Source organism: Cornus florida, unplaced genomic scaffold (assembly GCF_030987335.1).
Source record: "Cornus florida cultivar Cherokee Brave unplaced genomic scaffold, ASM3098733v1 CherokeeBrave_3.0.0_Hap2_Chr11, whole genome shotgun sequence".
NCBI lineage: Eukaryota > Viridiplantae > Streptophyta > Magnoliopsida > Cornales > Cornaceae > Cornus > Cornus florida.
In genome coordinates, this window is record NW_026775581.1 from 139,202,635 (window position 1) to 139,220,166 (window position 17,532).

Below are 17,532 nucleotides of genomic sequence, written 5' to 3' on the forward strand. Positions count from 1 at the left end.
ACATTAAGAATATGTCTCATTAAAACCTTGTCAGAAAAATTTATTGGGACAAAACCTAAACGAAGAAAAAAAGTATAATATTCTTGTGTGTCTATAAAAGCATTGCATGGTTTAGAACTGCATCATTAAAATCTTGCCAGGAAAATCCACTAGGACAAAACCTGAGCGAAAGAAAAAGAGTATAATATATGTCAATACATTTTCAATTAAGGACTCCCCCTCATAAGTGCCAAAGATCTTTAAGTTGTCGCATCCCAATGTTGTGTACGAATTTCTTGAATGTCGTGGTCGGGAGTACCTTAGTGAACAAATCTATTAAATTTTCACATGAACGTATTTGCTGAATATCAATTTCACCATTCTTTTGGCGTTCATGTGCGAAAAAGAATTTTGGTAAGATGTGTTTGGTCCTGTCACTTTTGATATAACCCTCTTTCATCTGTGCAATACATGCGACATTATCTTCATATAATATTGTGGGGCTATCTGTTATTCATGAAATGCCACCTGTTGTTCTAATGTGTTGGATTATGGATCGCAAATAAATACATTCCTTGCTTGCCTCATGAAATGCGAGTATCTCAGAATGATTTGAGGAAGTAGCAATCATTATCTGTTTCATAGAACGCCATGAGATAGCAGTGCTACCATAAGTAAACACATACCCTATTTGTGATCAAGCTTGATGTGGATTAGAGAGATTTCTTTTGAATAAAATAATTCCATATCAATTATTCTACGAAAATATCGCAATATGTGTTTGATTCTATTCCAATGTTTACGGGTTGGTGTAGAAATGTATCTTGCTAATAAGTTGACTGAAAAAACAATGTCAAGTCGTGTGCAATTTGCAAGATACATAAGAGCACCAATTGCACTAAGATATGGTACTTCCGGACCAAGGAGTTCCTCATCATTTTCTGGAGGTTGAAAAAGATCTTTCTTAACATCAAGTGATCGGACAACCATTGGTGAGCTCAAGGGCTTGGTTTTATCCATATAAAAACGTTTCAGAATCTTTTCTATATATTTTGACTGGTGGATGTGGATTCCTCTTGATAAATGTTTAATTTGCAATCCAAGACAAAAAGTTGTCTTTCCGAGATCTTTCATCTCGAATTCTCTCTTTAAATAAGTGGCAGTCTTTAGGAGTTCTTCAGAGGTTCCCACCAGATTCAAATCATCAACATATACTGCAATAATAACAAAACCTGATTCTGTTTTGATAAAAATGCACGGACAAAGATTATTATTCACATACCTTTCTGTTATTAAGTAATCGCTGAGGCGATTGTACCACATGCGCCCCGATTGCTTCAATCCATACAAGGATCGATGTAATTTTATTGAGTACATATTACGTGGTTTTGTTTCTGGCATTTTGAATTCATCAGGAATCTTTATGTAAATATCATTATCTAGTGATCCATATAAATTTGTCATTACCATGTCCAATAGATGCATATGCAATCTTTCTGTGACTACCAAATGTATTACATTACTGGAGAGTATATTTCATCATAATCAATCCCAGGTTTCTGTGAGAAACCTTGAGCTACTAGTTGAGCTTTGTATCTCACAATTTCATTTTTCTCATTACGTTTGTATATAAATACTCATTTATATCCAACAGGCTCAACACCCTCGAGTGTTTGGACTGCTGGTCCAAATACTTCTCGTTTAGCTAATGAACTTAGCTCTGCCTGTATTGCTTCTTTCCATTTCAGCCAATCATTTCTTCGTCGACATCTTTCGACGTTTCGAAGTTCCAGATCCTCATTTTCAATATCAAAAGTAACAGAATATGAGAATATGTTGTCGACAACAATTTCATTTCTATTCTATCTTATTTCATAATTTAGTGAGATCTCATCATTTTCAAGTACCATTGCCTCATCAAGGACCACATTATCATCATTCACTGTCTTTGCCTCATTAAGGCTTATCATTTCATCAGCTTTAGATACCTAGGCCTTATCAAGGACTATAATTCCAGATTTATCAATAATTTCTATTGCTCTTTTGTGGCCTCTTTGGGAGCACCAACTTTTCTTTGTGTTTTACTCTTACGAGGAACAACATCTTTTGCACTAACTGGTCTTCCACGTTTCAGCTGTATTCTAGATGCATTTACTGAAATATTGACAGATTGTCCCACAGGGACATCAATTTTTGCTGAAACATTTGCAGCTGGTACATGTGATTTTATTACCTTCTTTGTATCAGTAACTGCATCAGGTAATTGATTTGCAACATTTTGCAAATGAATAATCCTCTGAACTTCTTTTTCACATTGATTTGTGCGAAAATAAAAATGAGATAATATTGAGGCATTCCAAGTGATCTCATTATGCCTTTCATAAATTTTCTTTTCTCCCCCTAATGGTGGGAAAACAGCTTCATCAAAATAACAGTCGGTAAATCGAGCTTTAAATACATCACCTATCAAGTGCTCAAGATATTTAATGATAAAAGGAGAATCAAGACCAATATATATTCCAAGTCTACGTTAAGGACCCATTTTAGTACGTTGTAGTGGTGCAATAGGAACATATATGGCACAATCAAAAACTCGTATGTGAGAGATATTTAGCTGTTGTTCAAACACAAGTTATAATGGTGAATATTTATGATAAGTAGTTGGTCGTATGCGAACTAATGATGTAGCATGTATTATGGCATGTCTCTAAGCAGAAACAGGTAATTTTGTTTGCATAAGTAAAGGTCGACCAATTAACTGAAATATTTTACTAAAAGATTAGGCCAAACCATGCAATAGTCATCAAAAGTTTGAAAGGAAAATTTAGCGGCATTATCAAGACAGATTGTCTTAATTAGATAATCGGGAAAGTGTTCCCGCAATTTAATAATTTGAGCAAAGAGTCTAGCAAATGCAACATTACGAGTAGAAAACAAACAAACATGTGAACACCGTGTTGAGGCATCAATTAAGACCATAAAATAAAGAAATGGTCCGCAAGGTGGATGAATTTACCCACATGTATCCCCATAAATTCGTTGTAAAAATGTGGAGGATTCAATAATGACTTTTGAATTGGATGGTCTAATAATCAACTTGCCTTGTGAGCAGGCAGTACATAGATGATTATTTGGTAACAAGATTTTTTGATCCTTTAGTGGGTGACCATGTGAATTTTCAATAATTCGACGCATCATTGTAGTCCCTGGGTGACCAAGTCAATCGTACCAAAACATAAAAAGTTTTGGGTCACAAGATTTTTGGTGTATCACAGCTTTTGACTCAACTGTCTTCATGGTTATATAGTATAACTTAGAAGAGAAAACATGAAGTTTTTCAAGTACATGTTTTTTAGAAGTAATGTAGAGATATTCCACATTTCCTTCATTCGTGGTCTCAATGTGACACCCATTTTGACGTAAGTCTTTAAAACTAAACAAATTTCTTCGAGATCTAATAGAATATAAGGCCTTATCAATGTGAATTATTATCCCATGTAGTAAAACAATATCGGCTTTTTCGGAGCTTTCAATCAAACTTGTGGGACCTGAAATTGTACTAACACTAGCCTCGGTCAATGTTAAGTGGGAAAAATATTTCTTATCTCGAAGGATTGTTTGTGTTGTTCCACTGTCTGCAAGGCATATATCATCGCCATTAACCAATGCATTTGATAGATCCATGCTTGTATATATCATGCAAAGTTCATATTTAGACTTTATGACAATATAAACTTTAATACAAGGATAACAAAAGAAACTTTTAATTCAAATGTAACTAAAGAAATTCCAGTACAAGCATAACAATAAAAACAAACAACAATAATAACAACAAAATAATGATGACATGATAAAAGAAAGTAAACTTTAATTGGTGTGGACATTTTCATCACCAATCAAGTGGTCAATTTTTTCATCATTATCCTCAAAGAAATCTGACATGTCTAGATTTGTGATATCCACTGGCTCATTGAAATCAGTGAAATTCATTATTATTTTTTTTGCCCTTTTCCTTCAGTGAGGCTTGGTACAAATCAGCCAAGTGTTTAGGCATACGACATATACTTTGCCAATGCCCTGTCATTCCACACCGATAACAAATATTTGCATCTGCCTTTGAAGTTTGGTCCATACTTTTCCCCTTTTCATTATAATCCCTTTTCTGGGGATATGGTGTGAATCTCTGACTATTAGAATTTGAAGATTGATAACCTTCACGATAATAAAAATGATTTCTTCGTCGACCATATTCGCCATTATGACCATTTCGATTACCTCAACCATATTCATTGCAATTTCGACCACCACGACCATATTCATTACCACGCCCACGTCCACGTCCTCGTCCACGAAGCGAGGCAACGTATGTTTCAGGGATCGATGTCGATCTAGTTGGACCAGACTGGTGATTTCTTAACAAAAGCTCGTTATTTTGCTCAGCTACAAGTAAACATGATATTAGCTCTAAATATTTTTCAAATCTACGCTCTCGATATTGTTGCTGTAAAAGGATATTCGAGGCGTGAAATGTGGTGCATGTTTTTTTCCGAACAGGAGCTCATCAATGACAGTATCACCACATAATTTTAGTTTAGAGATGATTTTAAATAGAGCAGAGTTATATTCAGCCACAGTTTTGAAATCCTGTAATCGCAGCTCCTGCTAATCGGCTCAAGCTTTTGGGAGAATAACAATTTTCTGATGATCATATATTTCTTTCAAATTTTTTCACAAATTCGGTGAATCTCTTTCAGTGATGTATTCAGTTTTTTGTTACTCACTAATATGGCGACGAAGAAAAATCATGGCTTTTGCCTTATCTTGTGATGATGCATCATTTTTTTCTTGAATTGTGATTTCAAGACCCTTAGCATCTAAATGGATCTGAGCATCCAGAATCCAAGATAAATAATTTTTGTCGGAAATGTCCAGAGTCACGAATTCCAACTTTGTCAAGTTTGACATTTTCAGAATAACTAGATGTAATAACAATATAAGAACACAATTTTACCATGGCATTAAGTAAAACAATATGGTCTATTATAATTTAAGCAATAAAGACGGTAAAACCAGCTATTAAATCATCAATTGATAAAGGTGGTTAAACCGATCATTAAATAATAAAGGCGGAAATAAATAAAATTTTCTTACCCTTTGGAGTGAGCAATACAATATTCTTTAGTAAAACAAGCAAACCTAACAATCTATCAAAACTAATATCACAAAATAGATATATAAAGTTGAGATAGAAAGAGGGAAATAGAACTTATTTTTCAAGTCCCAGATGGTTAGAGCTTGGACCGATAACGTGTTATAAATATATAAAATAATTTAATATAGGGCGAAAGAAAACTGCAAATAAGGAAGAGAGAAATCTACTATGATTTCATTCTTTTCATTCAAGTATATTAACACAATACAACATTACCCCTATTTATAGGGGATGAAACCGACTATAGCCGTCATATGGACCAATAGTATTAAGTTCCTTCTTCACTTCAGTTTTTGGCGCCATCATCACAATTGATCAAGTTGCCTTACAATTCACAATCTCAATTCATGTACTGACATTGCATTAAAGATTGTGGAGCCCACAGGTATTATAACAAGAAAACTATACAATCGAATACAAACTATTACAACATGACCATAAAAGAAAAAAAAAAAAATTAAAAATAAGAAAAAGAAGTTCCTATTGAAAAAGGAGGTTTAATTTAAAATATTTTGATTTTGATTTTTATTACAAAGAAAGATGTGAATTTTGATGATTAAATAGAGAAGCGTGTAAATTTCCGCTATAGTTAAATTTGTTAATGAAATATTTTATAAATGTCCAAATTACCAATTAGAGAAAATGACTCTAATGACATTATTTGCATACCAAATAATCAAAAAAAGATATTCAACAAATAATTTATACTCCGTATAATTCAACAAAATAGACATTGATTAATAATAATTCATCAACGAACTACTAGTTCAAAAAAATTCGTTTTCAGTTGCCCACAAAAAAGTATTTTCAATTGTAAAAAACAATCCAAAAGAATAAAAACAAGAAACGATAATTTTATCCAATTAAATTTGATTGAAATCATCATTTGATATTCTAACAAAATCATTTGAGAATTTTAAAAATATTTTATTAATTAATGTTAGTAATTGTCAAGGGGAGGTCAAGATAAATTTTTATTGGCAAGAAATACCCACACTTCACGTATCCACCACTTTAATAAAAGGGTAAAGTACAGAGACACCCCCTGAGGTTTGGGATAAGGACAAACAAATAAAAGTTTAGCTATTTTTGGACAACCACACCCCCTTGTAAAATTTTTCATCCAAACAAAGACTTAAAACATGTGAAAAATCTATTTTACCCTTCACTATTTTATTAATTTTAATTATAAAATATCAAAATACTTAAATAACCAAATTACCCTCAGTACCTAATCAATTCTACAACCCTACAACGCGTTGCCACCACACTAAAATTCACAACCACCTACCAGCCCCACAACCACCACCAGCCCCACCCCCAAACCACCACCACCATCTCTACCCCAACAACCACCCCTGCATATTCCGGCATGATTTAGCACCGATACCACCACCATCCCATCTCCACCCTCATAACCACCACCATTAACTCATTACCCACAATAAAATCAACACTACAACCCTCACTTATTCACTACCGTCACAGTCGCCGCACTCACCTCATCGGTAATTATGGGCTCCATGGATTCCGTCGACGCCATCGATTTTGGCAGCGATGTGCAGATTGTTCTCATCGGCGAATCGATTCGCATAGTTCAATATCATTGAAAATTAATACCTCACAAAATAAATAATTGAACAAAATACAAATTAACAACGGTCTAAGATCACCACACAAATTACAAAAAATAATAATAATAGTAAATAAAAAATAAAATAGAGGGCACACCATTGAAGATAAGAGCTTCAATTTTGGAATGAAGATGAGGATTCTGTTGGCCAGATTTTGTTGTGACTTGTCGGAGTTCAAAATTGCCAGTTAATTGTTGCAGTCACCTGAGAAAGAGAGAGAACAGCTTGGCGGCGATTTAAGGCAACAACGTTATGGTGGCCGGCAATATACAGCGACAACGGCGACAATATCCATTCGCCATCGCCACACTTATCTCATCGGCGATTATGGGGCTCTATTAGTTGATGGAATCGAAGGCAATCCGCGGATCTAAAGTAGGCCTCGTCAGATTCGAAGGATCTAGAGTTGGCTGAGCTCTCTGCAATGGAATAGCCGGAGCTTTGTAGAGATCATGCGTCGGCGAGAAGTGGGCCATGGCCGTTGGCGGAGCTCCCTGCCATGGACTCGTCAAAGCTCTGTCGGCGGGTTCTTATCTATGTGCGACTTTAGCGTGTCCATCACCACCGTCCTCCTCCTCCTTTGTGAGGTCAAGAAGATACCGAGGTAAACGACGCGCCATCTTTTTCGTTGATTATACATGTGTATATACAAATTATTGAGAAATAAATAAATATATATATATTACCATTGGGATGTCTTTGTCCCAGAATAGGCTAAATTTTATCTGGGTGTCCTTTTAGCAAACCTCATGGGGTGTTGCTTTACTTTACCCTTAATCTATGAAGCACTGACATGTTAATATATAGCACCGTACCAGTGTCGGACACGCGTGTTAGACACGTGAAAAATATATCTCCATTATTTTATATTTTTTTTGGATCAGACACGGCCAGCGACACCTCATGGACACGCCGGAGGACACGTCAATCGCCGATCAAGCTTCAAAAAAAAAAAAAAATTGAAAGAGAAAGAAGAAGATGATATGTGTGTGTGTGTGTGTGTGTGTGTGTGTGTGTGTGTGTGTGTCAATTCTCTATAACAATTGACTTGGGAACGGAGAACGTGAAGGGCAGAGAAGGAGATGGAGTAGATCATGAGACATAGAGGAAAAGGAAGATAAGAACAGGCGATTGAAAAAGAAGGTGAACAGGTGAAGAGATAGCAGAACGAACACAACTCTCTTTTTGATGCGGCACAACACTTTCTCTTTATTAGATGCGGCAGAATGACCTAGAAGGTCTTGGATGTGGCAGATTGACCTAGAAGTTTGCCCTATGGGCCGTCTCTCTGGGCCTACTATGGCCATACATTTTTTGATCATTTCTTTTTGGGCCTATTGACTACAGCTTACTAAAACTTGTTTAGTTGCATGTATTTTTAGCCTAGGCTAAAGCCCACCTAATTATCTACATTATTATATAAAATTGATTAATCTTTCAAAAATAATAAATAAATAAAGAAATATGAGATATATGGCGAGACTAGTTTAAATAGATTATATTTATGAATATAAATGAAAAATTGAGAAAAAAATAATTATATTATTATTTTATTGCCATATCCTTGCCGTGTCTGTGTCCTATTTTTTTAAAATTTGTCGTATCACCGTATCCGTATCGTATCGTACTCGTGTCCCATGTCTGTGTCTATGTCCGTATTCGTGTCCATATTTCATAACCCTTAAGGGTCCGTATATTAGTATTCAGTTACATCATTTATAAATAAATAATAAAAAATAAAATTAAAACTAACATAAAGAGAAAATAAATACTTAAACTTTGATAGTCCACTTTATCAAAAACTTATTTTTCTTATCTTAAAGATCGAGAATGCAAGTTTACACAGGAACAAGTGAATATATATAGAGAGAGGAGAAAACAAAAAAAATTATATTATGATATCACATACTATTCTATTCCATATTTCACTATTTTCTTACTAAAATAAATAATTAAGTATAAATAATATTTATCAAACATAAATTTATTTATTTTTTACTATTTAAAATTATAAAAGTATTTTGGATAAGTAGAATCATTTTCTTTTTCTTTTCATGCTATCTAAACTATTAAAATAATATTTTCTTATAACTTTCTTCAAAATATTTCCTGCTAACCAAATACATGATAGAAACTTGATTTTTCTTTTTTTCACTTTTCATAAAATTTTCTGTCTAACCACACGGACCCTAATCAAAAGATGAAAGGTGAGGTCTATTTCAACATCACAAAGGCAGGAGAAAATATTGGGTGCTCTAAAATGCTAACGGCGTCGTTTAATTGAAGCACACGATGTCCATCCATTTCACGAGGCATCTCTGTCACTCTCACTTGAGTTGAGCCGGAGAATGGCGTCAGAAGCGACGGTATGCGGTGGCGTTTCCATTGCGTCACTCTCGTTCCTCCGCTCTCTCAACCCGTTCCCGAGCCGCGTTTCGTTCCGTACCGTCGAACCTCCACGAGTCCGGTTCTTGCCGTTGGCTGCTGTTAAGAGAAACCCTAAACGTCTGAAATATTCTGCCCCTCGCTTCACCAAGGTTACTTCCTCACTATTACTCTTATCTCTATCTGATCGCATCTTATTTTAGGGTATGTTTTTGTTCTAGACGAGGACCAACTCTGCTTCTAAACCATGTTTTGCTGCTTATCCACAATTTTAATTTTCTGCTTCCAATAATAGGTTTTACGCTTAAACTGACCATCGTTGTAGGTTGCATTTCGTCGACTTGTTGAATTCAATTGAAATTCAGGTGTTCCAAACATTCGCTTAAACAAACAAGGTCTATTTAGGAGTTAAATAAGATTAACTTTTTAAATTTGTTTTTCTAATTCTTTATTGATATTTATGGTTTCTTATTAATATGATCTTTTAAAAAAATATTATTGAAGTGTTAAAAGGGTTTTTTCTATTTTATCAGCTATGGACAATTTTGAACATTTTTTTTCCGTCTTAAAGTATAACTTTACATGTAAAAGTACATGCTAACAATTGATCAATTTAGTGATGAAAATTTTTATTTTAATTTTATTTATCACCGTTAAAACATTACAATTTACATTTTAACAAGTGATCGATTTAGTGATGGAAACAGAAAGTGTTAGATGGAAATGACAAAATCTATGTTAATCAGCCGAAGAAAATTATACCTAGCTGCTCTCTCAATATGATAGAATTTTGATTGAGTTGTCAAAAAGGCATTAAAGATTGAGTAGGTATCAGATGTGAATCCTCATTCTAATCCTGATTTTTTTTTTTTTTAAATATCAGGAGGATGGCTTGCTTTACATTGAAGTTGATCCATCAGGAGCAGATAGTTGGAAATTGGATCCAGTTATCCAATGTCTCAAAGAGGGAGCTGTTGGGGTCATTCCTACTGATACTGTGTATGTTGCTCTCCTTGTTTACCTCCTCCCCCTTAGCTCATACTACATCAGCCATTGGTTTAAATTATTGTATTGATGCGATATTGTTTTTTAGACAAGCTATCAGCATCTTGGTTGAATATAAAAGTTCAATGCTGCCAGATTTCCATCATGATTTCTGAGTCATTGCTTGGTGCCGTGATACTTTGTACAAATAATGCCAAATATTAGGTTTGTAAAATGTTCGTCCCTCTTGGCATCTCCAGTTAACGGGGATCACACGTGGAATGTCCTTTTTTTGTTGATACCAAAAGTAGAAGAATTCCCTTGAAGGTTATCGGAATTTTCTGCATGTTGTTACTAATAAAAAGAACAGAATACAAAACTTAATATATCAAAGAAAAATATGCTTATCATTGTACTGTTTGACGTGTATTGTTGTGATTTGAATGTTGGTGATTACTTCTTCATTCGTTATTTTCTTCATTTGATTTAATGTCTTATTGTCTCCTTTTGATAATTTTCTTCTTATTTAACAACTAAATGTTTTTCTTGTGGATAGGTATGCAATAGCTTGTGATCTGAAAAGCCACTTAGCCATTGAGCGCCTGCGGAGGTAGATGCTATTGTTTCTTTCGGTTGCTTTTAAGATCTTAACTATTAAGTATATACCTTCTTAACTCCTTTAGTGACAATGTGATTGTATCCTGTTTGCAGAATAAAAAGCATAGAAACTTCCAAGGCAAGCATTTTTGATTCCTTCCTGACCCGACTTTATTGTGGTTAAGGATAATTCGTTATGCCATTGAACTAGCCACTGGATAGGACATGTTTAAACACTTGTTGCCTCAGTGACTAGATGGTTTACGCTCTGATTTACATCATTTTTATATGTAGCTGTAGTATTTATGCTTTCTGATGTCCTTGTATTACTTTGCAGCCTCTTAGCATCTTATGTCATTCCTTCCATGACATCGATACGTATACAACCGGATTCCCTCGTGGTAATGGTCAGGGTGTTACAAACATTTTTCGAGACGTTAAGCATTGCTTGCCTGGGCCTGTAAGGATAATTGCTGAAATGATCATCGCCATTATCATCATCATTATTATTTTAACTATATTTTTGAGAAAGAAATATAATTACCCATTTGGTACACCCCAGAGCCAGTCTAACGGAGACAATCCGTTACATGTAGCACACATTCGTGGGAGCAGGACCCGTCATTCAATCTGTTTGCACCTAGCAGCTGGTTATTTCCCCCACCCAAAAAGTTTGATTCCTGTGGTTACCTTCTATTTATTTCTTCTTCTTCTCCCCCCATTATGGGTAGAGAAATTGTCATAAAATTCAAAACCAAGTCCGCAGGGCTGCAACACTATGAATTTTCATGGTTACCATGAAGATATAAAGTTTGTGGGTGCAATCTGTTGAATGTTGGGCCTGTTTCCTTTGCAAGTGTGCGTTCATGCTCGAATGATACTATGACGAAGGTGGACTATATTGCTGATGACTTGGTGTGTTTGGGTACTGTAGGTTCCTCAAACTTCTAAAGCAGAAAATTTGGACTCATAACTTCCCATTCATGTAACAGTATACTTTCATCTTAACTGCAAGTAAAGAACTGCCAAAGCAGTGTACAAGATATGGCACTAAAGTTTCCAAATACGTGTCAAGGAAAAGTGTTGGAGTCCGCATGCCTGATGATGCTGTTTGTCAAGCAATATTGGAGAAGATGGATGCACCTTTGATATCTACAAGGTATTAGTTGATTATTTAACTGCTTTTGTAATTCAGCCTCGTCTTGTTTTCCTCAATATTATTACTAGGCTGCAAATGTAGCTAAATTTCAAATGCTTCCCCATCCTCCATTTAATTGATGATTTAGCAGCTTATTAGTTATAATATGCTTTATCTGCTGGTTGTTCTCTAACATGTTATTATGTTCTTATACTGGATGTATATTACTTGCCTTAGTGTAAAGTCGCCGAAGGAAAATGAGTGGATGATAGATCCTGTTGTAATAGCCGATATATATGGACCAGAGGTATAGTCTCTTTTGTTAAGGCTTATTTAGTTTTATCTAGTGTATGATAACTTTTAAGGTTATTAGTAAGCTGAAACAGTTCGATCCCCATGAAAATTAAAAAATTTGTATTGCATATTCTCTAAATAGTTAAATTACGTGTATCTTCAAATATTTTATAATGATTTTCTTTTGTGTAACACAATTAGGATTCCAAGAAAGATGGCTTATTTTTTAAATTTAAATAAGTTATCGGACAATACCTCAACTCTAAATAAAGTTATTTATTTATTTGATTTGCTCTAATGAGCAACATACTGTTACTGGGATTCACTTGGTTTTCAAAAGACTCCAAGTAGTTGTAATCAGAATCATTTTTATTGTCTTAATTATTGTTCTAGATCTTGACTTGCTCTGTTTAATATATTTAGGGTCTGGATTTTGTCGTCGATGCTGGTGTTAGAGTGGCTGATCCATCTACTGTAGTTGATATGACGGGGAGTTTTCCAAGAATTATTCGGCAAGGAAAGGTAACTAATTCAACTATTTACAATCTGCTATATACTGCACAATTCTAATCACATTTCATGCGCTTCTGTTTTTTGCATCATTCAGTCGTCCAGAATTGGTATGCTCACTGGGAGCAGAATTTCCTTATCTTGATAAATTTATAGTTGGGTTTCAGCATTACCACTTTTTGCATCATCCGGTCATTTCTTTGTATGTAAATACGATCAAGCTTTTGTAAAATGAGCTCGCTCTCTTCAAATATGGGAAATGGGAAAATTTAGAGCAGGATGTAAATCTTGGAATGCTAAACCTTGTCCGCCATTTTTTGGAAAAAGGAATCTTGGCTCTTTTTAAAGCATGTTTGCTGTTTGACAAAGCTAAAAATTTAGTAAAAAGTTTTTGTAATGAATTACTTTTCTCATGACCTTAACAGCTGAATTTGTAAAATTGAATTACTAATCAGTAATTATATAAGCACATTCAGCATAAGTCACGTCTATGTAACTTTAAAATCTGACCTTTTTTAAGTGGGAAATTTTCTAAGTGATTATTGTGTCGTGTCATAAAAAGGAGTTAAAAGAGAAATCATTGAAAAATTTCAAAAAATAAATAAAAAAATAAAAATGATTCTGCTAAGGAGCTTGAAGCCTCGAACACCGTTGTCATTTTTACCTTGTCTATTTGTTTGGGTTGTGTGTGGTTTTGGGTGGGTGGGGGGTTGGACTCATTAATTCCTGTTCATTACATTCTTTTTATATCCTTTTCAATTAAAGGATATCTGACCTTTTTTAAGTGGGAAATTTTCTAAGTGATTATTGTGCATTGAAAAATTTCAATAAGTAAATAAAAATGAGTTTGGGTTGTGTGTGGCTTTTTTTTTTTTTTGGGGGGGGTGGGGGGGGATGGGGGTGGTTACACATTAATTTCATACTCAATTCCTTTTCATTACATTCTTTTTATATCCTTTTCAATTAAAGTGGGAAGGTTTTAGGCACACTATTTTGCAATGGATGAAGTTGAAATGTCAAAAGAGACATGTTTAGTGTAGGAAATATGAATAAAACGATAGAAGCAAAGCTGATATGATGCCGAATCACATATTAAGATGACTTGAAGAGATTTTACAATTATCTAAGATTCTAAATGGAGAAGTTAAATGAAATGAAAAAAAGTTGGTGAACAAACTAAAGAATGATAGGCAAGCCGCTGATTGCGTATAGAAATATGGGATGGTTTAAAAGGCACTCCAACGTAGCGAGCCACTGGCTGGCTGTATGTTTGTTCCCGTGCTTCAGTAATTTGCTTTAGTTTGCTTCTTATTGAATCATATGCTGGTTTTTCCTGGTGACACCAGATGAGGTTTATATATTAATCAAGAAATTCACTTCACTTTTTTTGTGCTATAAATAATTCAATGTATTGCCATTATCTTTATTTCTGTTGAAAGTGATAATCAGTCATTTGCTTTAGTTTGCTTCTTATTGAATCATATGCTGGTTTTTCCTGGTGATACCAGATGAGGTTTGTATATTACTCAAGAAATTCACTTTTTTTGTGCTATAAATAATTCAATGTATTGCCATTATCTTTATTTCTGTTGAAAGTGATAATTGGTTATGGTTAACAGGGGCCTAGACAACAGTGGATGATAGCAGAAGATGAAGATTCTACTTTACATGATGAAGACCTCATCCCTTATGCTACTTAAAAGCGTATCGTGATCTTGGCAAATCTTGTACAGGGTCAGCATACAAGTTAATAACCGATAAACTTGAGTGTGAATAGCTGGTTTTACTTGCTTTGATGTATCATATCCTGGCCTGAGAAAGTACCATAACACGGTTAACACGCGCATCAAAAAGTTGGAAGTAACTAGGATTTGTGACTTGTAAATGCTAGTTTGATGCTTGGTTCAGAAATGGAACAACAGTAGAATTTATTCTGAACATGTTTGTAGAACGCAAATTTGCAAGTGGCATGTGAGAACAATGTGGTCCAATTAAATTGTGACAGCAAATTGGTCTATTGTCCTTAATATGTATTAATCACTGGATAACAAATACTACAGTTTTCTTGTTTTTTCTAACTAGCGGTAGCATAAGATTTAACTTTCAACGCATTTTCTGTCTAGGTTTTTACTCGCACCATCTCACATATAAAGCTTTTACAGCTTAGGTAATAAAAAACTGAAATAAGTAAAGGGCAAAGTAACGGACCTAGCAGTCAACAGCCCAGTCCAGCCTGGCTGAAAAAATCAAGCCCATCCCGGTAGGCCCAACAGGATGGCAGTTGTAAAGTCCATCCTCTCCATGATATGAATCTAGTCAACATGCTAGTTCTCACTTGGTGAAGATATAATAAATTTTCAAATTAACACCATCCATGCATCAATAGAAAGTTGTAAGATCAATACTGCAAGTCTGCAAGACTGCAACTAATAATATCATCCATAGAAGTTGTTATTCCCGTTTGAAATTTGCCTTAATTTGCATTTTATTGAATCATATGCTGGTTTTCCGTATATTAATCAAGAAATTTCCTTTTTTGTGCAATAAATAATTGAATGTTTGGCATTATTATTTCTGTTGAAAGTAATAATTGGTGGTAGCCTACTGTTATCTTAGTTTACTTTGTGTGCGAATAACTGGTTTTACTTGTTTTGATGTAGAATTTCCATAGACATTATTATTATTATTTTCAATATTTCTTGTGAATCAGCATTTCACTCGGCATTCCTAAGGTTTTTCATTTTTCATTTGGAATATATTTGCAAACAAATGTGGAGATGGCCGAGATTATGAAAGGGTGTGGGTTCAAATCCCATTTTCCACATTTCTTTTTTCCTTTGTTTTGGAAGAATTTCGTGCTTAGGAGCTCAGAATTCACGACTCACAACTCATTCTATAGCTTTAAAGTTGGATCTATAAATTTAACAAGCAACAAAGAAAAGCACTAATCAATCACCTAATTAAAGAAGCCCAAAAACATGGATCACATTAATTTGATTTCAGCAAAAAGCAGTAGTGAGTTTACCAGTGCTCCACTTAGACGCAGGCGGTATCTCAAAGTGCCAAAGCCTATCCACAGCCTTCACCCGATACTTTGCACACAAGAACTCCATCGCAAACTCCTTCTCAACCTTCCTATCCACATCGTGAAGTATAACATGTGTCACTCCCGGCCGCACCCTAGTCCTCGCCATCACCGCCGCCGTGAATATGGATGCCATCCGCCCCGGCGTCTCCTGAAAATAACCTCTCGGCCCGTCGATCAATATCACGTCCCACTGCTTATTATATACCTCATCCGGCATGTCACTCAGCGCTAGCTTACACCGGGTGTTACCCTTCAGGTACACGTCAGGCGGCACGCAGTGCTGCTTCGACTTGTACGTCTTCATAAGTTGATCGGCATCCGACAGGCGCGTGTTGTAGTGGACGGGTAGGACGCGTAGGGAGGGCCCGTTTGTGAGGATCCTGTGGACCCACTTGATGTCTTCCTCGAGGAATAGTGTGGTGCCACGTGGATTGAAGGAGGACCACATGAGGGAGTCGTGGCCGAGGCCGAAGATTAGGAAGTTGCAGGGGTAGAGGAGTTGGAGGACGTCGAAGGTGACTCTGATCTCGGAAGCTGTTTGCTGTGGGACCACGCGTGACGTGGCGTAGTGGAGGATCGCCAGGAACTGGCTGGGCGTCGTGTCGGAGGGGTCGGCCTGGGGCCGAAACCCCGCGAATGTGCACAGGAAGGAGGTGGTGGTGTTTCCTCCCGTTCGGCTCAAGCTCACCACCATTAGCGTTCCAGTTATGGCGACGGCGATGACCAATGTGATGAAGAATGGCTTGCCAAGGACGTTATTGCTATTGCGATTCTTCATCTCTGTATATTTATTATGAATATACGTACTTCCTCTATCTGATGAATTGGACGGTAACAATTGTTGTAACTGACTTGAACGTGATGTGAAGAGAATTGGTTATTTAGTGGTATGAGATCGGTGGAGCTTTTGGGTATCGGGGTACGTGTTGGAAATCTATCTGTTGAAGCAAAGAGTCTGCACAAAGGTCTGTTTGTTTAAAAAAAAAAAAAAAAAAAAAATGAATATTTGTTTGTCTGTAACTGTAAGTGGGCTTGTGCTTCTTAATTTGGTGAATCAGTAACTAAAGTATGTTTGACCAATACGTCCTCTATACTCGGACAGATATCTCCTCTGCGACAAGGACGTCTTCTACCGAATTAATAGCAATTAAAGTGGCAACTATATTTCGAGGATTTGGCAATCTAACTGCGTGCAAATCGTGTACTTGTTATATCTAGAATGATATAGTAAGTTAGTATTGGGATTCGAATCTCCAACGGGTGTGTGTTTGGACAATGAAGTGCAATTCTAAAACTCCCAGGGTACATATCTTTTCCATTAGTAAAAAACCAGTTTTCGGGCTCATGCTTGGAGGCCCAAACCATACACAATCCACCACTTCTGATCTCACAACAGTTGCTGCTTTTTTCTGCGCCACTGCTTGGAATTTAGGTGCAAACATAGCTTTTCAGAAATTTTGTAACATATTAAAAAGACTAGTGTAAGATAAGGGTGATGTTTAACATTATCTGACAAAATAATATTACTGTAACAGATAAGAGTCCGAGGTGATGTAAGAGCGGTTTCATCATAGCATTTTCCTATAGAAAATTGACACATTGCTCTTGTTTTTCTATTAGCATTCTATTTGAATATTTTATTTTGTTTATTTTTGTTTTAATAATTGAAGTAGAATGTAATTGTACTTTTCAGAGTGTATGGTAAGAGTAA

The 17,532-nt window shown here is 35.5% G+C and overlaps 2 protein-coding genes across 2 annotated transcripts; one reads left to right on the forward strand and one right to left on the reverse strand.

Moving 5' to 3' along the window:
• The first annotated feature begins 9,099 nt into the window (after window positions 1-9,099).
• On the forward strand, window positions 9,100-14,811 carry LOC132283936 (uncharacterized). Its single transcript, XM_059785981.1, has 9 exons — window positions 9,100-9,362; window positions 10,094-10,209; window positions 10,751-10,804; window positions 10,906-10,930; window positions 11,129-11,251; window positions 11,784-11,950; window positions 12,167-12,236; window positions 12,647-12,745; window positions 14,353-14,811. The coding sequence occupies exons 1-9, from the start codon at window positions 9,174-9,176 to the stop codon at window positions 14,431-14,433; spliced, it is 924 nt and encodes a 307-aa protein (XP_059641964.1). The 5' UTR covers window positions 9,100-9,173; the 3' UTR covers window positions 14,434-14,811.
• An 860-nt stretch (window positions 14,812-15,671) lies between these two features.
• LOC132285800 (arabinogalactan O-methyltransferase 1-like) lies at window positions 15,672-16,927 on the reverse strand. Its single transcript, XM_059788027.1, has one exon. It carries the CDS (start codon window positions 16,597-16,599, stop codon window positions 15,733-15,735), a length of 867 nt encoding a protein of 288 aa, XP_059644010.1. The 5' UTR covers window positions 16,600-16,927; the 3' UTR covers window positions 15,672-15,732.
• Window positions 16,928-17,532: the final 605 nt, after the last annotated feature.